The 24674-nt window shown below is 38.2% G+C and overlaps 1 protein-coding gene across 7 annotated transcripts in view; it reads right to left on the reverse strand.

The window, feature by feature from the left end:
- LOC135478987 (peripheral plasma membrane protein CASK-like) overlaps positions 1–24674 on the reverse strand; it is a 288668-nt gene that overhangs the window by 250366 nt on the left and 13628 nt on the right. For 4 of the 7 annotated variants that reach the window (XM_064758679.1, XM_064758683.1, XM_064758682.1 and 1 more), the window contains exon 1: positions 7308–7458. In XM_064758679.1, the coding sequence (XP_064614749.1) occupies positions 7308–7405 (98 nt within the window). In that variant the 5' untranslated portion in view covers positions 7406–7458. Of the gene's footprint in view, positions 1–7307; positions 7459–9553; positions 9683–24674 lie in introns of those variants that run through there. The other 3 variants (XM_064758684.1, XM_064758681.1, XM_064758680.1) reach the window with 1 other exon arrangement.

Raw genomic sequence — 24674 nt, forward strand, 5'->3', positions numbered from 1 at the left:
CACTATACTTCATTTGTGTATAGTGATCACATATTTATACAAATATGAATGTAGAATGGAGTAAATGATACAGTAAGAGGCTTACTTACTGCAAGCCTTACTTTTCAACCTTTCACACAAAATATCAACTAAACACAAAATAACTACAAGATTATAACACAGCAAACTAGACACAAGGCTTTTTCATTAGTACCTTCATGTAAAAGCTACAGGCTCACTTTTCATAGCATATTTCATACAGGTAGATGTTCTGAAATCATCAGTGTAGCTATTATTAGCTTTAACTGTGTTAAGCCCTGACTGTTGGTGGCAGTCAGGTTTAGATGACCCTGTACCCTTTGGGTGTATCAAATGCCCCTCTAATGGCAGGATAAGTTCTCACCCCCAGCGAGGCATAAGCTCAGCAGCACACACCTGGTAGCCATATGCACTTACCGTAGATCATCAGATTTTCTTTACCTCTTCATAGCTTCACAATTATACTAACTTCATTTATTCTTTCCAAACTTGCTAAAGACTGGTGGACTACCCCGCACACTCCTGCTTCCTCCACCCAGGAATCTGACTGCTGTTTTACAAGTGAAAAATTATCTAGTATGGCACTGAACAACAATCAAGTAAATACACAAATAAAAATTATTTCACTGTCAACAGTTAAAGACACTAAAATGATTTCTAGCTCATTTAAGAACAATCTTATTTTTCAAATTTCTTTGGCCTTAAATCATATAGAGTCATTAAGGTCACTGTTAACTGTAAAGAATGACAAAATATAGTTAAACTAATTAGCTAGGTGTTTAGCTATCCACAAAGGAACAGCTGATATAATGATCACTAATATAATTATTGATGAATAAGGAAACTTTGGCCCCAAATGTTGCCATTTTGAGGTGACAGACAAGCTCTTTAGTTAACAAATTAATTAAAACTGAAGTGCTAGCTTTTAAAAAAAAATCAAAATTTCACAAAGTTTCAAACAATTCTGACAAATACGAGAAAACTGCAAGGCCCCCTTGGTAGAATACATGTACATGAAAGTCCAAAAATTAGGTTTTTCTGGCATGATTTTTCAAGTTACATCCCAACAAGGTGTACATTTCACCCTGAACCGCAGAACTTAGTATGACTATCTCTAAATGTTTAACCCACTGAATGAATACATGCCTTTTAAAGGCCTCTAAAAATCATAGTAGGCGTCACTAAATAAATCCCTTAAAACAATGCATAAATACACTCATAAATTTTATGTTTTGCAGATTTTTGTTAAGACTGTTCAAATATTTGCACTGGAAGGTGGGCTTTATGGACCATACTACCAGAGTTTAGGAACTCTGACACCAGAGGAATCATCAGAGTTTTTCCAACTCTAATCACATCACTGGATGTTGGAATAACTCCTTTTACCCATGAGTAAAACATAACAGAAATAAATATCCCAAAATTCCTTTCTTCTGGTGAACATCAGGAAAAAAAGGTGATGCAAGTTCCTAGATAACGTCAGTATGGCTCATAAAGCCCACCATAGTATTCAAATATTTGAATGACTTTCAAAAAATCTGAAAAAATAAATGAAAGTACTTTTAAGCATAGTCTGCATTTCAGCTGTCTGTATGACGAACCTCACTTTATATTTGGCTTTTCTTTTACTTCAGGGTTTTCATCAGAATGAATGATGTAAGAAATACATGTGTTTACATGTTGAAAATTTCACGTGAAACTAAACGAATCATAGTTTTAAAGATCTGATATTGCCACTGGCAGTGAAAATATGAAAGGCATAATCAAGTTTCAACCAGCATCCAGAAATAAATGACATAAATTAAGCCTCCAGCAAGCCTAATAACTGGGAAAACTGAGGGTTTTTCTTTCAAGCATCTCTGTTTGATAGACTGATAGGGAAATTATGCCACGAACGCTTTTGTGCGCTGAAAAGAATCCCCAACATCATAAGTTTTTTGTCTCGCTTCCATTTTGACATTCATAGCCTGTAGCATGTAGACAAAGAACAAAAACTCACCAATATGATAAAGAGTCTATATTGTTGTAAAGTTTTAAAGCTTTTCTAATTTGGCAGCTTTTTTTTTTTTTTAGGACATATTATTAAATTCAGCATTAATGCACGTAGAAATGGTGATGGCAAGACTTTTTATGTGGGATATTGATTATCAGCAAATTCAGGAAGCTTCTGAATGACCAGACTGATGACACATGGAAACTAATAAATTGGTAAGTTTTTGCTGATTTCCACAACACACCAACATGAATACACTTGAAAATAGGCATTTTGTTGCAAACAAATGTGATAATTTTTTTTTTTTTGTCTTACTCGTTCATTTTGTTTTTTTTTTTTTGTTCAATGCAAACACTTGGTCAAAACACTTGGTTAAAATTTGTTCGGCTACATTACTGAAAGTGTCATTAGTGTGTACAAATCAGTCACAAAACACTACAATACTGACTGTTTGAAGATGTAGAAGTACAGTCTGCAGCCTAAATTAGGAACAAAACCTGACCAGAGAACACAATCTAGTACTTTCATTAAAAGCTAGCAACAAAATCAGACCAGAGAACAGAAACCTAGTACTTTCACTAAAACCTAGGAACAAAACCAGATCAGAGAACACAATCTAGTACTTTCATTAAAAGCTAGCAACAAAATCAGACCAGAGAACAGCAACCTAGTACTTTCAATAAAACCTAGGAACAAAACCTGATCAGAGAACACAATCTAGTACTTTCATTAAAAGCTAGCAACAAAACCTGATCAGAGAACACAATCTAGCCCTTTCATTAAAAGGTAGGAATAAAACCAGATCAGAGAACAGCAATCTGGTACTTTCATTAAAAGCTAGGAACAAAACCTGATCAGAGAACAGCGATCTAGTACTTTCATTAAAAGCTAGGAACAAAACCAGACCAGAGAACAGCAATCTAGTACTTTCATTTAAAGCTAGGAACAAAACCAGATCAGAGAACAGCGATCAAGTACTTTCATTAAAAGCTAGGAACAAACCCTGATCAGAGAACAGCAATCTGGTACTTTCATTAAAAGCTAGGAACAAAACCTGTTCAGAGAACAGCAATCTAGTACTTTCAATAAAAGCTAGCAACAAAACCTGACCAGAGAACACAATCTAGTACTTTCATTAAAAGCTAGGAACAAAACCTGATCAGAAAACAGCGATCTAGTACTTTCATTAAAAGCTAGGAACAAAACCAGATCAGAGAACAGCGATCTAGTACTTTCATTAAAAGCTAGGAACAAAACCTGATCAGAGAACAGCGATCTAGTACTTTCATTAAAAGCTAGCAACAAAACCTGATCAGAGAACAGTGATCTAGTACTTTCATTAAAAGCTAGCAACAAAACCTGATCAGAGAACAGCGATCTAGTACTTTCACTAAAAGCTAGCAACAAAACCTGATCAGAGAACAGCGATCTAGTACTTTCATTAAAAGGTAGGAACAAAACCAGATCAGAGAACAGCAATCTAGTACTTTCATTAAAAGCTAGGAACAAAACCAAATCAGAGAACAGCGATCTAGTACTTTCATTAAAAGCTAGGAACAAATCCTGACCAGAGAACAGCAACCTGGTACTTTCATTAAAAGCTAGGAACAAAACCAGATCAGAGAACAGCAATCTAGTACTTTCATTAAAAGCTAAAAACAAAATCAGACCAGAGAACAGCGATCTAGTACTTTCATTAAAAGCTAAAAACAAACCCTGACCAGAGAACAGCAATCTGGTACTTTCATTAAAAGCTAGGAACAAAACCAGATCAGAGAACAGCGATCTAGTACTTTCATTAAAAGCTAGGAACACAAAACCTGATCAGAGAACAGCAATCTAGTACTTTCATTAAAAGCTAGGAACAAAACCTAACCAGAGAACAGCGATCTAGTACTTTCATTAAAAGCTAGCAACAAAACCTGATCAGAGAACAGTGATCTAGTACTTTCATTAAAAGCTAGCAACAAAACCTGACCAGAGAACACAATCTAGGACTTTCATTAAAAGATAGGAAGAAAACCAGATCAGAGAACAGCGATCTAGTACTTTCATTAAAAGCTAGGAACAAAACCTGATCAGAGAACAGCGATCTAGTACTTTCACTATAAGCTAGGAACACAACCTGATCAGAGAACAGCAATCTGGTACTTTCACTAAAAGCTAGGAACAAAACCTGACCAGAGAACAGCGATCTAGTACTTTCATTAAAAGCTAGCAACAAATCCAGATCAGAGAACAGCGATCTAGTACTTTCATTAAAAGCTAGCAACAAAACCACACCAGAGAACACAATCTAGTACTTTCACTAAAAGCTAGGAACAAAACCACACCAGAGAACACAATCCAGTACTTTCATTAAAAGCTAGGAACAAAACCACACCAGAGAACACAATCTAGTACTTTCACTAAAAGCTAGGAACAAAACCACACCAGAGAACACAATCTAGTACTTTCACTAAGAGCTAGGAACAAAACCACACCAGAGAACACAATCTAGTACTTTCACTAAGAGCTAGGAACAAAACCACACCAGAGAACACAATCTAGTACTTTCACTAAGAGCTAGGAACAAAACCAGATCAGAGAACACAATCTAGTACTTTCACTAAAAGCTAGGAACAAAACCACACCAGAGAACACAATCTAGTACTTTCACTAAAAGCTAGGAACACAACCTGACCAGAGAACACAATCTAGTACTTTCACGAAAAGCTAGGAACAAAACCTGACCAGAGAACAGCAATCTAGTACTTTCACTAAGAGCTAGGAACAAAACCTGACCAGAGAACACAATCTAGTACTTTCACTATAAGCTAGGAACAAAACCTGACCAGAGAACACAATCTAGTACTTTCACTAAAAGCTAGGAACAAAACCTGACCAGAGAACACAATCTAGTACTTTCACTAAAAGCTAGGAACAAAACCTGACCAGAGAACACAATCCAGTACTTTCACTAAAAGCTAGGAACAAAACCACACCAGAGAACACAATCCAGTACTTTCACTAAGAGCTAGGAACAAAACCTGACCAGAGAACACAATCTAGTACTTTCACTAAAAGCTAGGAACAAAACCTGACCAGAGAACACAATCTAGTACTTTCACTAAAAGCTAGGAACAAAACCTGACCAGAGAACACAATCTAGTACTTTCACTAAAAGCTAGGACATACATGTGTATGTACTTACTGTTACTTTACAAATGTTCCTAAATGTATAAATGATACTGCTAACTTTGGGGCCATCCAGTCCAATTATAAGTAAATGATAAACCGATCTAATCAATCATATCAAACTTCAAATAAAAACTCCAGCACTAACAAAGCCACTTTACTACCTGTAGGAGCCAGAAGCCCCACCAGAGAGCTAAGATCCAGGCCCAAGCTGGTGGTGGGGAAGGGTGACTTAATAAGCACCTGTTTTCCAGATGTGGGAAGGCCAGGAAACATCTGGGGTAAACATTTAACCAAACTTCTGACTGATCCTTCTGGAATGACAACCAGATTGAGGAGGGCTTTGATAGTTAAAAACCTGATACCATAACCCTGAAGGCAGCACAAGCAGAAGACCTTCCTTCATACATGTAGTCTGCAACAACCACGCACAAAAATGTTGATAGATAACCCATGAGCTTGCTACTTTGTAACCAATGGGGACAAAAAAAGTAAAAGCTTTCATTGCAGGCTACTGTTTGGTTACGCCATGAGACTGAGTGGAAATACACAGCACTGTACTGTACAGGTATGACCTCAGATTTTGACTCAAAAATGAACATATTTAATGCTAATAAATGTCACACAATATCACTTTTGGTACTGAAAATCCTATAGGGTATCATCATACATTCCAAACAAACCCCCAAAAAAGTTTTTAGATCAACAGAACTCTTAGATTCAGACTTAGCCATTTGCTTAAGTTTAAGTCATTTCTTGTAGATCTAATCCGTAAAAATTTGATTGTGACTTCATAGTTTGGCATTTTATTTTGACGTAATTTTTTGGTCAAAGTGACTCGGATCCTAAATGCTGAGTCACTGTCATTGAAGTTTCTGGTTTTCAGAGATACACCATTAGTGTACTGCGAAAAAAAACTAATCAGTGGTACCGACCATGGAGATCATCACCCAATACGAAACCAACAAGTACTGCACAGCCTCTTCACAGTTCTGCAGGTGCTCCTCACACCTGCACCGTACTGATGTGTGGCTGGGAGCAGAACCCCAATCTCCCTGAGAAGTTAGCTACATATGTACAGAATACATGGTTAGTACGACCAAGCGGTCTTTGAAGCTGGAAGCGTGTCTCTGGTGCACCTACACATACATGTATACACGTGTACTGTGTCTCTGGTGCACCTACACGTACATGTATCCACGTGTACTGTGTGTCTGGTGCACCTACACGTACATGTATCCACGTGTACTGTGTCTCTGGTGCACCTACACGTACATGTATCCACGTGTACTGTGTCTCTGGTGCACCTACACGCACATGTATTCACGAGTACTGTGTCTCTGGTGCACCTACATGTACATGTATCCACATGTACTGTGTCTCTGGTGCACCTACATGTACATGTATCCACGAGTACTGTGTCTCTGGTGCACCTACATGTACATGTATCCACATGTACTGTGTCTCTGGTGCACCTACATGTACATGTATCCACGAGTACTGTGTCTCTGGTGCACCTACATGTACATGTATCCACGAGTACTGTCTCTCTGGTGAACCTACAGGTACATGTATCCACGAGTACTGTGTCTCTGGTGCACCTACATGTACATGTATCCACATGTACTGTGTCTCTGGTGCACCTACATGTACATGTATACACGTGTACTGTGTCTCTGGTGCACCTACATGTACATGTATCCATGTGTACTGTGTCTCTGGTGCACCTACACGTACATGTATCCGCGTGTACTGTGTCTCTGGTGCACCTACACGTACATGTATCCATGTGTACTGTGACTGTGGTACACAATGTCATAGGCCACAGATGACTGAAAGTGGAATGCCACAAGTCAGGCACGAGCCTGCTAGTGGCTCACTTGTAGAGCACTCACAGTGTCATCTACAAATAGGAAGATTTTTATCACACAGCCGTTTCTGAGATTATCTTGTTTCAGTGAGTAGATTTCATTTTTTTTTTCAATCACATGATATAAATGCACACATTCTCAGGGATTCCCTATCCCTTGATCCAAGCATTTAATTAAGGTTTTAATAATAACTAGGACTTCAAATAGTAACACAATTTTAAACGATGGGCAAACGAGTTCAAACTTACTCTGATTCTGAATTTGGTAAGCGAGTCCAGAATTTCTTATCTGCAGAAACTCCAAAACACAATGAGCTTTCAGGTTTGGATAATGCCAAGAAGTACATAATGTCTCACTTCACTGTCCACAACATACCACTTTCCTGGCCACAATGTACCACTTTCCTGGCCACAACGTACCACTTTCCTGGCCACAAGTGTCCCCCTCCATACATAATGTCCCACCTCACTGTCCACAAGTGTCCCCTTCCGAATACATCAGGAGGGGCAATGATCATGAGGCTTAGATTTCACATAAAAATACTGAGTATCAACTACATGTAGATTTAGATCAACATGCCTGATGACCGATACCGTAAAATCCCTGTAAAATGTTCATCACATATTTCTACACTGTTCCACTCCGACGCAGATGAATGATCTACAACAATTTATATAATGGCATGTTACTCTACCCTAATTCTTCAACCTATTCAATCACCACTGCGACCAATATTTTAAAACGTTCTAAGAGAACTGGGAGGAGTAGAGAAATAATCTTTAAGAAGTTTTGTTCTTGCACAGTTTTATGAAGCCTCCACCTTTAGTGACACAAACAAATCATTACTAGCTTTATTTTCACAGTAACATGAACATGTATGCATGAATTCCACTGGAAAAATGACATATTTCAATCACATCACCAAAAATGAGAAGATTCATTTACACACACACACAAAAAAAACTTGATAAAAAAGTTGAAAGCACAGTAAAAGAAATCTTCAAACATTTCCGCGACATTTCCAGGATTTCAATTACATCAGCTAAGTTAAATTTTAAATTATGAAGGTTGCACAATTTTCAGTTATATCAAAAACAAACTCTCAATGAGACCATTTTTTCCAACATTCACAAAAGGAAGGGATATTGTCCAACACACTTTAAAAGCAGTATAAAACAGTTTAAATATAAAAAAGATTCAAACCTGTTAAAACTGAAAGTAAAAGAAAGCTAAAATATGAAGTAAGGTTCATCACACAGAAAACTTAAAACTATGCATAAATATACTTTCGTTTATTTATTTAGATTTTTGTAAAGTGAGTTAAAGCCGCTTAAATCTTTAAATTCTAAGGTGGGCTTTATGGACCATACTATCAGAAGTTAGAAACTCTAGGAAGTTTTTCCAGCTTTAATCACGACACTGAAAGTTGTAATAACTTTTTTAACCCATGAGTAAAAGATTACTGAAATAATGTTCCCAAAAATTCCTTCCTTCTGGTGAACATGAGGAAAAAAAGAGGATGTGACGTCAGATTTCCTAAATAATGCCAGTATGGCCCCATAAAGCCTACCACAGAATTCAAATATTTGAATGCCTTTCAACACCCTTAAAACAAAAAAAATTTTTAAAAAGTGTTTTTATACATAGTTTGCAGTTGTCTGTATGATGAACCTTACTTCATATTTTAGCTTACTTTTTCTTTAAAGTTTTTCAACTCTAATTTCAAGCAATTACACAACTTTTAAGCCATATGAAAAATGGGTTTTCACCGAGTCACATTAAACCGTAAGTCAAATTAAATTCACAAAGCTGTCCACATCTTCTACGAACTATTCAGCTTATCATCCCCGGCTCTTGGTCAAAACTTTAACCAGATTTCTAAGATATTCAAATTTTTTGAAAAATTTGTACAATAAACTGAATCAGTTTTTAAAGCACTTGTAGTATCCTCTTAGTTTTTTTTTTTTATAGATATTTTACAGTAATTATGTAATTTAATTAACACGCGTGCACAATGTGTGTGAGAATTGTGGTGAGAAATAAGAAACCTGTTTACTGAAACTGGAGACACCTCAAACAGATCATATATCACAATTTTGTCTCTCACAGCCTTTCCAAATTAGAACTCATTGTTTAGCTTCATTCCACCATGAACTACAATGGACTCTTCCTTTGACCTCTGACCCATTTTGTCTCATAAAATGAATCTCCTTATTTTTATGCTGGAATTTTATGTAGTTACAAGAGAATTGTAATATTTCAAAGAAAACGTTGGGGAGCCCTACAATTACACTTTTCATATTTGTTATATTCAAAGAAAAAATCTGATGTTCTACACGCTGGAAAAAGAAACAAAGAAGTAGCCTATCATCATTTGACACGTATAATAAGGTAACACGTGCTCACTTCATTCAACAGACACAAACTTTAACTTTGCAATGAAAACTGCATTCGAAGGCTATTTTATTAGCTTTGAGAAAAAAATAGTACTTACTTGCCAATCACCTCACAGAGTTCGTAAACATCATCGAAGAGTACATCCTCTTCAGTTGCCATGGTTTCCTGCCAGTTTACCATCAGAAGTTCCTGATTTTATCCTCCACCGAATTGTGAGTGTCTGAGACTGGAAAAGAAAAACAACGGTTTAGATACCATCACTGAGGGCGTCTGAAGATTTCCCTGGCGAGAGATCGAGATGCTGACTGGAAAGTTAAAAAAAAGAAGGAGGGGACGACTCCAAAATCAACGTCGGGAGAAGACTCGACTATCAAAATCTACTTTGAACGAATTATTGGTCGATGTGTCTCTTTCTAGCCAAGGGAAGTCCCTCATTGCCGTCGTGGAGTCGGCCATAATTTTTGGGTTATCGAGTTATCGGATAGTAACCCATCAAAGTGATGACGGAGATGTTTGCTTACTTATCATCAGTGATCAATACTAGTCCAGAACAGCCAGAAACTGGGCCACTACATGAAGATTGACGGAGGAATAAAACGGAAAATCTGCCCGCAATTCATTTCCTTACACATTAGCATTCAGGAGATGTTTTGTGATTCGCTCACACCCTATTGAAAGCTGTCAATAATGCCTCAGCTAAACAGTTATTTGCAGGAGTGTTTTTTCTTGAAACAAGCCAACAAATTAGCTTCAAATTGCTAAGAGCGCTGTAAGTGTCATCAAAAAGCACTCCAGACATGGAGTCTTGCAAAGGGAAGAAATCTTTACTTTCCCTTTTCTTGTTTCGTGTAGAACACCCAAAATAAACACACGTTGTTGTTGACAAAAAAACAAACTTGCAAATGTGGAGATATAAAATGTATACATATAATTTGCAAATCTCACACCATATAAATGTACACATGGCCCTTCATAATCACACAAATGTGCATCATAATAAACAGAATCAATCGTACTGCCTTCATTGGGATCACAACTCAATGTTTTACAACAACATGCTCTTTTTATTTTCCCATATAACATGCTGAATGATTTGACATTTAAACTGCACACTTCAGCTTTTGATTGGTCAAGTCCCCACACAGCACAGACAGCCTATCCAATGAAATGGATGCTCATTTGTTTTTTTCTATTATCTAAGATTTTTCTCATTCTACAGCATTCTCAAAAAAAAGTTTCATGAATTTGTGACCCACAAAAGAAACAGTCTTGGGTACTACACGTTCCTAACAAAACAGTGAAGAAAACATCACCAAATTCACATTCCACTAATATTGGGCCATTTGATTTATTTGTTTATTTATTTGATTGGTGTTTTACGCCGTACTCAAGAATATTTCCCGTATACCACAGCGGCCAGCACTATGGTGGGAGGAAACCCACGACCATCGGCAGGTTGCTGGAAGACCTTCCCACTTACGACCAGAGAGGAAGCCAGCATGAGTTAGACTTGAACTTACAGCGACCGCATTGGTGAGAGGCTTCTGGTCACAACGCTGTGCTAGCACGCTAACCAACTGAGCCACAGAGAAGACCTTCTGCATGGAACATTGAAACAACCCTAAATCCATCCTCCATGTATACAGAAGTTTTAAGTGGTACTACATGCATTCATATATAATGTACATGTCTACTGATTGTCTGATCATCACTTAGCCTACACCTCGTATATATATAGATGTACATGTCTACTGATTGTCTGATCATCACTTGGCCTACACCTCATGTATATATATATATATATATATATATATATATATATATATATATATATATATATATATAGATGTACATGTCTACTGATTGTCTGATCATCGCTCGGCCTACACGTCATGTATATATATATATATATATATATATGTATAGATGTACATGTCTACTGATTGTCTGATCATCACTTGACCTACACCTCATGTATATATATATATATATATATATATATATATATATATATATATATAGATGTACATATCTACTGATTGTCTGATCATCACTTGGCCTACACCTCATGTATATATATATAGATGTACATGTCTACTGATTGTCTGATCATCACTTGGCCTACACCTCATGTATAAATATATATAGATGTACAAGTCTACTGATTGTCTGATCATCACTTGGCCTACACCTCATGTATATATATATAGATGTACATGTCTACTGATTGTCTGATCATCACTTGGCCTACACCTCATGTATATATATATAGATGTACATGTCTACTGATTGTCTGATCATCACTTGGCCTACACCTCATGTATATATATATATATATATATATATATATATATATATATATATATATATATAGATGTACATATCTACTGATTGTCTGATCATCACTTGGCCTACACCTCATGTATATATATATAGATGTACATGTCTACTGATTGTCTGATCATCACTTGGCCTACACCTCATGTATATATATATATATATATATATATATATATATATATATAGATGTACATGTCTACTGATTGTCTGATCATCACTTGGCCTACACCTCATGTGTATATATATAGATGTACATGTCTACTGATTGTCTGATCATCACTTGGCCTACACCTCGTATATATATAGATGTACATGTCTACTGATTGTCTGATCATCACTTGGCCTACACCTCGTATATATATAGATGTACATATCTACTGATTGTCTGATCATCACTTGGCCTACACCTCATGTATATATATAGATGTACATGTCTACTGATTGTCTGATCATCACTTGGCCTACACCTCATGTGTATATATATAGATGTACATGTCTACTGATTGTCTGATCATCACTTGGCCTACACCTCATGTCTATATATATAGATGTGCATGTCTACTGATTGTCTGATCATTTTATGACCAGCTATATACTGATCATCCTAATAATTCATGTAAACTACTAGTGAACGAGCTACAGACAAGCTGTGGACACACATGTAGTGGTCAAGTGTAATGTACATGTAAAATAGTTATAATAGACGTGTGACATACGAACAGTTAAATCAAGCTATAGACTGGGCAGTCAACGGTGTCCAGTTTGTTAACATGTATAGTTAAGCAGATTAAATGTGGGGATTAACTTTCCACCTGTGCATTTGACTAATCAGTCAGTGTTTGTAATTAAAGAACAAGTTTATACCTGAAACCAGCAACTATTACTAATAGTTAAGTAAACAAACAATTGTAAACTGTATAAATATGGTTGTTTCTCAAGTAAAGAGAGGAAGGAAAAAGGGTTTGGGGGTTGACCTGTAAGGACCTCAGAGTCTGGTCATTCCCATGCTGTTTCCCAGCCTATATGTCAGCTCTATTCTCAACTGAATTAAACCCTGCTATGAATTTAAGACCTACTACTGCAGTTAACCTAAAAACGCCTTTCCCAAGAACTGAAACTTATAATTATATATTGAGCTCATATGCAGACGAGAAGGGGATGGGAAAGGGCCATCACCCGCTCACACATTCTCTGTTTTCAACATGTGTCATGAGGTTCCAACTTCTGGAGGGGGTAGAAAGGGGTTGGTAATGGGCCGCCTCCCACTCACTCGTTCAGTCCTCTGGACATGTGTCATGAGGTTCCAACTTCTGGAGGGGATAGAGAGGCGTCGGTAATGGGCCGCCTCCCACTCACTCGTTCAGTCCTCTGGACATGTGTCATGAGGTTCCAACTTCTGGAGGGGATAGAGAGGCGTCGGTAATGGGCCGCCTCCCACTCACAAGTTCAGTGCTCCGGACATGTGTCATGAGGTTCCAACTTCTGGAGGGGGTAGAAAGGGGTTGGTAATGGGCCGCCTCCCACTAACTCGTTTAGTGCTCTGGACATGTGTCATGAGGTTCCAACTTCTGGAGGGGATAGAAAAGCGTCGGTAATGGGCCGTCTCCCACTCACTCATTCTGTGCTCTGGACATGTGTCATGAGGTTCCAACTTCTGGAGGGGGTAGAAAGGGGTTGGTAATGGGCCGCCTCCCACTCACTCGTTCAGTGCTCTGGACATGTGTCATGAGGTTCCAACTTCTGGAGGGGATAGAGAGGCGTCGGTAATGATCCATCTCCCACTAACCTATCTCTGCCATTGCGTGGGACAGTTATGGTGGCCAAATTCACACTTGCTTTTATTACTATTTCACTGTTGTGTTGATTTAATTTGCCACTGTATATTTATATATGTATTGTTTTCAAAATCTTGTTGCAAGTGGTTTACACCATCCAAATTACCATGTTTTCAAACGCATATGCAATGTAATGTATTGTTTCAAATTTGTTTGTGCCTGAGGGCCTCAGGGTAGATCAACCCAGTGCTGACTGAGTATACACACTGTATTTAACCCTCTTGAAATAAAACCATTATTACTATTATCATTATTATTATTATGTATAATAAATGCCCGCTGTTAACTGAAAAGGCCTTGGAGAGTGTTCCTATCTACGTTAGACATGGAATGAAGATAAATGACTGCGGCCATCCCGGTCGCAATTTTACTCAAGACCCTAACCTTGTTTAACGGGTCTTAATTACCTGGCCTACCCCTCAGCATTGATACTTCATGTACCAGCATCACGGTAACAAGTCTTTACCATCACATTCCCAGGCTGCTCATAGGCCATCATTACACATGGCTGCCAGCTATGTGATTCAGATCAATTCGCGTAGTACACCTAGTGTCAATCAATGTCTCGCTCAGATACCCAGCATTCCGCTACACTCTACTCACAAACCCCGAACAACAAAGAAACCCAAAATTGGCCAGTCTGCCCTTTGCAAAGTTTTAAATAAAGGCTACATGTACGTCAAAACCCAAATGATACCGATAACGGCTCCCAGGAAACTTGAAGAGTATCACTAAAAATTGTTTATCCTGATAAACTGAGTATTATACAGATCACTGTATTCTGAGCTTGCATTATGTACGAATCCATGCAATGGAACCTGCAATGTACATGTACATACATGTAGAGAAAAGCAATGAGAGCGAGGACAGTTGGGACATCAACTCTGCAACAGATTCTCATGTCAGTGAGAGAAAAATCACCTCAGCATTTACATCTATCTCCACCCAAGCAAGTACATGGTTTGCACAAACTGTTTTTGATTAATTATTCATAGTTGACTAATGCTATAATTGAGAATTGTTCACTGAAACGACGACAGTCTTTTTTATGGATCGGAGGAAACGGGAGTGACCTGGGTAAGCACCAACCACTGGCTAGTTACTCACAAACTTTTCTACAATTTAGGCACAGATTAATATACCAGATGTATCGTATTTGCATGTTCATATATATAAAATATTCCTGAACTAAAAGAGTGAATCTCCAATCAAACACAGAGGATAAATAATGTATCGTCCTTATGGCCGCAAAGCTTAGTGCTGTTCTGTCCATGAACATGTTGATGAAGTCCGCTGTATCTACAACACCCAGACAGATGACTACCTTAGCTCCTTACAGGATATTGGATAACACACTCCAGGTGACACGCGTGTAACCTCCCGTACATGCAGAACGCATCAGCCTGCCAGAGGTGCAGCAATGATGAATATGTCTCGTTAACACGCAATCAGTTACGTCACCCCCACAATTTGGGGTACATGAAATACACATTAGGCTATGGCAGTTAGCATACTGTACTATATACATTTGTTTACATTATATATATATATATATATATATATATATATGTACATGTACTGTGCACGCATTTCTATGTGCATGTATAGAGCAATTCACTTTCCAGTCTGTTTACATGTACTTTCATCCTACAAAATAAATGTAAACAGACACATTTTACACACAGTTGGGCAATACAAACATAACTGACTGACTGATTGATTGATGGACTGCTTGGTTGGCTGATGGTTCCCTAATACCATACAAAATAATTTTGCACTCATACGACTGTAGCCAGTTATCATGTTCAGGGAACCGGGGTGCCCATTTATTTGTAAAATTTATGTGTAACAATTTTTTTTTTTCATTTATTCCATAATTTGAGTGGTATATAATGCCTTACCTCAGAATGTACAAGTCTCATTTAAATATGATTGATGTCTTGACAATAAAGATGTCTTTGTTAAGTCACTGACAAACCTTTTAAAGCTGCAGCTAAATCTCCCAGAGTTGGAACAGAACTTGTGGCCACTTGCAGTGTTGAAGGGCCAACTGGATGCAGACAAAACAATGTTATATAAAATACATATATATAATTTCACAGAACAATTACGTTAATCAAACATTACAGAGTAGAACAGCTCTTTAACCAAAATGCAAGAGATAAATATGATCCCTGTTACAACCATCTGGTGTCTGCAAAGCGTGAAACGGAAAAACAGCGTGTTTGATGTGCTCGCAGACACTGACTCCTACATGTACAATATCGATATTGACAAGCACTAATTATTTCAGGGCCTTACGTGTACATGTATATCTTTCCAGGTTGAATGCAGAGCCAGAGTAAATACGATTAAAGTCAGCATGACCTGCTAAAACAGATTATGTACATTCATGTCATAATCTAGCTATGTGTATATATATATATATATATATATATGCACCAAAGGCCGATATCTGGCCCCATTCCCAATGACCTGTTACCCAACTTGCAGCTACATGTACAAATGTCCCAACTGGGGACATTCCCAAAATTGACACTTATCAGGTATGAGGGACACATTTCGTTTATTGTCTGAACACTGGGGTTCAGGCACATGTACATTAGGAGGAATGAAGGTTTGTGCGTTTGATTTCGGTTTACTTAAATACCCATTCACAAGCTTTTATTGTATGTGACAGGTAAAGTTCCAGTTTATTATTAAATACAAAGTACTAAAAATCACAGTTCCCTGGCACACCGTTTTCCCCTCAAAATGTGTTGTTTTCATTAAAATTTCCCCAAATGTGAGACGACAGGCCCTCACCTACAATCTACATCTACAGATGTAGCTGATACTGGCAGCCAGTTTACAGGAAATCAGTGACAGGTGATACAATGTTTATGTGACAGGTGATACAACGTTTATGTGACAGGTGATACAACGTTTATGTGACAGGTGATACAACATTTATCCACCAAGCCACTGAGTTTGCATTTATCTGAAGCCTAACTTTTCATACCCTGTTATTTCAACCCCTGTAGGTTACAATTAAGACTCATGTCACCCTGTTTTACCAGTTAACACCTATTGTTTGCAAGCCTCACCATGTTTTACCAGTTAACACCTATTGTTTGCAAGCCTCACCATATTTTTACCAGTTAACACCTATTGTTTGCAAGCCTCACCATGTTTTTACCAGTTAATACCTATTGTTTGCAAACCTCGCCATGTTTTACCAGTTAACACCTATTGTTTGCAAGCCTCACCATATTTTTACCAGTTAACATCTATTGTTTGCTAGCCTCACCATGTTCTTACCAGTTAACACCTATTGTTTGCAAGCCTCACCATATTTTTACCAGTTAACACCTATTGTTTGCAAACCTCGCCATGTTTTACCAGTTAACACCTATTGTTTGCAAGCCTCACCATATTTTTACCAGTTAACACCTATTGTTTGCAAGCCTCACCATATTTTTACCAGTTAACACCTATTGTTTGCAAACCTCGCCATGTTTTACCAGTTAACACCTATTGTTTGCAAGCCTCACCATATTTTTACCAGTTAACACCTATTGTTTGCAAGCCTCACCATATTTTTACCAGTTAACACCTATTGTTTGCAAACCTCGCCATGTTTTACCAGTTAACACCTATTGTTTGCAAGCCTCACCATATTTTTACCAGTTAACACCTATTGTTTGCAAGCCTCACCATGTTCTTACCAGTTAACACCTATTGTTTGCAAGCCTCGCCATGTTCTTACCAGTTAACACCTATTGTTTGCAAGCCTCACCATGTTTTTACCAGTTAACACCTATTGTTTGCTAGCCTCACCATGTTCTTACCAGTTAACACCTATTGTTTGCAAGCCTCATCATGTTTTTACCCGTTAACACCTATTGTTTGCAAGCCTCACCATGTTCTTACCAGTTAACACCTATTGTTTGCAAGCCTCACCATGTTTTTACCAGTTAATACCTATTGATTGCAAGCCTCACCAAGTTTGCAGATTACAACATTTATATATAATTATTTATTTGATTGTTGCATAGCACCAAACTAAAAATCAGAATTAACCTAAGTGCCTGGCGTAAACCACTGGCCTTTGACTTTGGACAAAGGAACCATGAGAATTTCACAATGAACCCATATCTCTCGTGCCATCATGCGTCTAACACCCACCCAGAGGATCATAAACATGACTCTCCACATACAAACAACACAGGTTTCATTGTATTCCCAGTGCACCTGTCTTGCATCAAGTCACTGTGACCTTTAGAATGAGAACAGTTAATACTCCAATACTTTTTTGAACAGATGAAATACGAACACATTTACAAGATCTAAGGTCCTTCTGCATGGCTCTCCACGCTGGATTGGGCTGACAAGGGAATTGCCTACACCAATTCTCAACATTATACTACTTCTGTTTGCTTGCTTCCTTGTGTCTTATATTTTTTTCCCACATTATGACAGGTATATTACCCCAACAGTATTTCCTTCAAGCAGAAAGGCCTCGGTGCAGACATACCCATTATAGTGCTGCCTCATTGGAATACCATGATGAAGTCGTCATTTTCAACATTACTTCAGACATAGGTCACGATGTCAAGGGCACAATGTCTTATCAAACTTGCTTCAGACATATTGGCACATATGGTTCATTCAGGCAAAGACACGATGTCGAAGTTGTCATTTTAAACATTACTTCAGACATATTGGCACATATGGTTCATTCAGGCAAAGACACGATGTCGAAGTTGTCATTTTCAACATTACTTCAGACATATTGGCACATATGGTTCTTTTAGACAAAGACAAGATGTCTAAGTTGTTATTTTCAAACTTGCTTCAGACATATTGGCACATATGGTTCTTTCAGGCAAAGACACAATGTCTAAGTTGTCATTTTCAACATTACTTCAGACATATTGGCACATGTGGTTCTTTCAGACAAAGACACCATGTCTAAGTTGTTATTTTCAACATTACTTCAGACATATTGGCACATGTGGTTCTTTCAGACAAAGACAAGATGTCTAAGTTGTTATTTTCAACATTACTTCAGACATATTGGCGCATGTGGTTCTTTCAGACAAAGACAAGATGTCTACGTTGTTATTTTCAACATTACTTCATACATATTGGCACATGTGGTTCTTTCACAATGTCTACATTGTCATTTTCAAACTTGCATCAGACATATTGGCACATATAGTTCTTTCAGGCAAAGACACGATGTCTTAGTTGTCATTTTCAACATTACTTCAGACATATTGGCACATATAGTTCTTTTAGGCAAAGACACGATGTCTTAGTTGTCATTTTCAACATTACTTCAGACATATTGGCACATATAGTTCTTTCAGACAAAGACAAGATGTCTAAGTTGTTATTTTCAACATTACTTCAGACATATTGGCGCATGTGGTTCTTTCAGACAAAGACAAGATGTCTACGTTGTTATTTTCAACATTACTTCATACATATTGGCACATGTGGTTCTTTCACAATGTCTACACTGTCATTTTCAAACTTGCATCAGACATATTGGCACATATAGTTCTTTCAGGCAAAGACACGATGTCTTAGTTGTCATTTTCAACATTACTTCAGACATATTGGCACATATAGTTCTTTCAGGCAAAGACACGATGTCTTAGTTGTCATTTTCAACATTACTTCAGACATATTGGCACATACAGTTCTTTCAGACAAAGACAAGATGTCTAAGTTGTTATTTTCAACATTACTTCAGACATATTGGCGCATGTGGTTCTTTCAGAGAAAGACAAGATGTCTACGTTGTTATTTTCAACATTACTTCATACATATTGGCACATGTGGTTCTTTCACAATGTCTACATTGTCATTTTCAAACTTGCTTCAGACATATTGGCACATATAGCTCTTTCAGGCAAAGACACGATGTCTTAGTTGTCATTTTCAACATTACTTCAGACATATTGGCATATATAGTTCTTTCAGACAAAGACAAGATGTCTAAGTTGTTATTTTCAAACTTGCTTCAGACATATTGGCATATGTGGTTCTTTCAGACAAAGACACGATGTCTAAGTTGTCATTTTCAACCATGCTTCAGACATATTGGCACATGTGGTTCTTTCAAGCAAGGACAAGATGTCTAAGTTGTCATTTTCAACCATGCTTCAGACATATTGGCACATATGGTTCTTTTAGGCAAAGACACGATGTCTAAGTTGTCATTTTCAACACTGCTTCAGAAATATTGGCACATATGGTTCTTTTAGGCAAAGACAAGATGTCTAAGTTGTCATTTTCAACATTACTTCAGACATATTGGCGCATGTGGTTCTTTCAGGCAAGAACAAGATGTCTAAGTTGTCATTTTCAACACTGCTTCAGAAATATTGGCACATATGGTTCTTTCAGGCAAAGACATAATGTCTAAGTTGTCATTTTCAACATTACTTCAGACATATTGGCACATGTGGTTCTTTCAGACAAAGACAAGATGTCTAAGTTGTCATTTTCAACCATGCTTCAGAAATATTGGCACATATGGTTCTTTTAGGCAAAGACATAATGTCTAAGTTGTCATTTTCAACATTACTTCAGACATATTGGCACATGTGGTTCTTTCAGACAAGAACAAGATGTCTAAGTTGTCATTTTCAACATTACTTCAGACATATTGGCACATGTGGTTCTTTCAGACAAGAACAAGATGTCTAAGTTGTCATTTTCAACATTACTTCAGACATATTGGCACATGTGGTTCTTTCAGGCAAAGACAAGATGTCTAAGTTGTCATTTTCAACATTACTTCAGACATATTGGCACATGTGGTTCTTTCAGACAAAGACAAGATGTCTAAGTTGTCATTTTCAACCATGCTTCAGAAATATTGGCACATATGGTTCTTTTAGGCAAAGACATAATGTCTAAGTTGTCATTTTCAACATTACTTCAGACATATTGGCACATGTGGTTCTTTCAGACAAGAACAAGATGTCTAAGTTGTCATTTTCAACATTACTTCAGACATATTGGCACATGTGGTTCTTTCAGACAAGAACAAGATGTCTAAGTTGTCATTTTCAACATTACTTCAGACATATTGGCACATGTGGTTCTTTCAGGCAAAGACAAGATGTCTAAGTTGTCATTTTCAACATTACTTCAGATATATTGGCGCATGACTTCAACCTCTCACGTTCTCTCATATAATGTGACCTCTGACATGTGATCACATCATTGTAGTGAGCATGTGTATATAGTACACCCATGACACACTCGCCAATAAACCAGGCTCTACACAACAGAGTGTCACGTTAAGCACACACTAAAGTGCAGTTTCCTGTCACAAAGTGGTACTATCATTTATAACATCCTCAATTACCTAAGCATATACAATGTATTGAGTGAAGTAAACAGATGAACGAAAAATGTGACAATACACATGAACCTGATATCCTTCCACTGACTCAGACTCTATAATCCTGTATTGTAGAAGGTGTCATACATGTATTATCATACTGTAAATCTTCAATCTTCAAAGCCCCCTTTTCTTTTCAAAGATTCAAGCAAAGGAAGGATTGTCTACATGTGGAAATCAGAGTACAGATTATCTTTATGCTCACACAGGTCAAACGCGATGACGGGCATCCACAAAACACGATTCACTTGTCCGATGCCAATTTTCTTAACTTTTGCCAAGTTACGCCACTAATGCCACAGTTCTCTCCAAATGTTTTACAGGCAACAGTGGTGGTTGAAAAGGTTGAGGAATTAGGCTATATGTACACTGTCCATGTAAACATTAGACTTCCAGACTTACAAGATTTATGATGGGAACTAACTACCTTTATGTAATAGGCCCAGGCCGTGAATTGAAGGAAACCAGTGATGTTCATACAACCTTCATGTAATAGGCCTGGACTGTGAACTGAAGGAAACCAGTGATGTTCATACAACCTTCATGTAATAGGCCTGGACTGTGAACTGAAGGAAACCAGTGATGTTCATACAACCTTCATGTAATAGGCCTGGACTGTGAACTGAAGGAAACCAGTGATGTTCATACAACCTTCACGTAATAGGCCCAGACCGTGAACTGAAGGAAACCAGTGATGTCCATACAACCTTCATGTAATAGGCCTGGACAGTGAACTGAAGGAAACCAGTGATGTTCATACAACCTTCATGTAACAGGCCCGCACGGTGAACTGAAGGAAACCAGTGATGTTCATACAACCTTCATGTAACAGGCCCGCACGGTGAACTGAAGGAAACCAGTGATGTTCATACAACCTTCATGTAACAGGCCCAGACCGTGAACTGAAGGAAACCAGAGATGTTCATACAACCTTCATGTAACAGGCCCAGACCATGAAGTGAAGAAAACTAGTGACGTTCATGAAACCTTCAGGTAAGACTACCTGAACACACAGAATAGTTTGTTTCATGGGTGGGGAAAACTGAAGTATTTAGTTACGGGATCACCAAAGTGTAGAGCGAGAGAAACTGAAGTGTGCGGAGAAGGGGATTGGAGGGGTGTCACTGAAGTGTCGACAGGGGAACCTGAAGGGTGAGGGGGGTCTGATGCATCCCAGGCGAAAACCCAAAGGGAATGCATGCCAACCACTCGGCCAGGGTCCTCCCCCCATCATTACGCCTGGTGTGCTTTAGGCCATAAAGCATGAAGGCTTCAGAAAATCGCTTAACTCCCTGTTAAACCTTCCTTACTCTTACAGCCCAAAGCAGAGCCATGTATTTGATAAACACTCTTTCAGCGTGGCCAGCTATAGAATTTATCTGATCCCATATATAATAAAATATTGTTGTTTTAAATCCATGTTCTGCCGTTGACATAAAAACCCATTAGGTAGAGGCAATTAAGAAAGCCATAAATACAAAACGATCGGTTATGACAGCGGTCAGGCTATAAATCGCGACTTTAATGGCCTTTTCAGTAAATTATCTCTAAAACCCACCTGACATGAGCAGACTGATGGACATGTACATTGTAACATGAGGACAATACTGAGTTCTGACTTACGTGCGCAGTACATACACGTAAGACGTGCCAAGCCTGGTCTTCAACCCATTTCTACCCCTCGCCCACCCACAATGCCCCAACTCTCGCAACACCCCATCCCATCCCATTCTGCTTTATTTAACCACAAGTTGCTGGTTTATTAATAATGACTTTCTTCCTATTGAAAAAGTCCCATTATACAGTTTGGATATAAGATATACATGTAATAATGTAGCCTTTACCCACAGACATTATTATCATTACAGCTGAATCAGCAGTTTTGCTAGGAAGTGTACAGGTTTGTCTACACATATATCGGTCACATGCTCTAGATCACAGTAGCTGATTAGGCAGTTCAACCTGGAGATATACACGTTAACAGAGGTATCTGACAATTGGTTAACAAATAATCTGACTATAAAATATTCTGGACAATAATACATGCAACTGATTCATTTGGTCAGCCCGGAGGTGTGCACAGGTATTCTGGCAACAAAGTTCCCTACACGTAGGTAATACATGTACATGTACCCGATTCATTTGGTCGGCCTGGAGGTGTGCACAGGTATTCTGGCAACAAAGTTCCCTTCACGTAGATAATACATGTACATGTACCTGATTCATTTGGTCAGCCTGGAGGTGTGCACAGGTATTCTGGCAACAAAGTTCCCTACACGTAGATAATACATGCAACTGATTCATTTGGTCGGCCTGGAGGTGTGCACAGGTATTCTGGCAACAAAGTTCCCTTCACGTAGATAATACATGTACATGTACCTGATTCATTTGGTCAGCCTGGAGGTGTGCACAGGTATTCTGGCAACAAAGTTCCCTTCACGTAGATAATACATGTACATGTACCTGAATCATTTGGTCAGCCTGGAGGTGTGCACAGGTATTCTGGCAACAAAGTTCCCATCACGTAGATAATACATGTACATGTAGCTGATTCATTTGGTCAGCCTGGAGGTGTGCACAGGTATTCTGGCAACAAAGTTCCCTTCACGTAGATAATACATGTACATGTACCTGATTCATTTGGTCAGCCTGGAGGTGTCCACAGGTATTCTGGTCACAAAGTTCCCTACACGTAGATAATACATGTACATGTAATAGCCAACTCGGCAGTTCCACTTTACAATAGAGATGTAGATGTCAATGTATACATATCCTGGCTATAAAATGTCCTATTTCAAAACAGCTGACTCAGCAATTCTACCCTAAAGCGATGTACACAGGGCTTAATCTGAGGTCAGAAGGGCAAGGGGTGGAACCACCGGTGAAGGGCACCTCATTGTTGAATATTTCGATTCTCATACATTTTTAAGGGCCTCGGTTCCTACGGTTGACCTCCACCCTGTGTGCACACCACAACATGTACCTAGCCCGAAAATTCAGTCTGAGGACGGCTTGTATTTACTGATATGTGGAAAACTCTGCCACCCCAGATGACATGTGCATCTGATCATCACATTGTATCATAGATACCCCAGGCCATCATTAAAAAGTTGTTTAATCAGTCGAGTAGGTTGGTCGGCATTTTTTTTTCTTTTTTTTAAAAGTAAATTAAAAGTAATTTCCGGCACACATATTCTGAAAGCTAATTGATTTATCACAGGTTCAATTTTCGTCACCTGCTTCAGGGCATGCATTTCCGATTTTAAATGCTCTTTAAAAACTTTGTTGTTTTCATAACCAAGTTCTTTAACACCAAACTCAAATATTCCTTCTTGATTAAATGATGATTGAGTAAATTTACGAACTTTAAACCTAAACAACTGAAGTTGAAAGGCATCCATTGCTTTCGCCACTGTTGCGAAGGGATGCCAATTTTCTTTCGCCACAAAGGAATTATATTTGCCAAAACTAATGTGGCGAATGGCTAGCCGAAGCCTAGCGAGTAAGTAGATAATCCAAGTCTTATATTAAATTCGGGCTTGGGTAATTGGACGCTGAGAAGGGCAGGATTAGGACCTGGTACATGTACATGTACGCGTGTGCACGCTTGAAAAAATGAACTAGATCATTATAGCTGA

This window comes from Liolophura sinensis, chromosome 12 (genome assembly GCF_032854445.1).
Source record: "Liolophura sinensis isolate JHLJ2023 chromosome 12, CUHK_Ljap_v2, whole genome shotgun sequence".
NCBI lineage: Eukaryota > Metazoa > Mollusca > Polyplacophora > Chitonida > Chitonidae > Liolophura > Liolophura sinensis.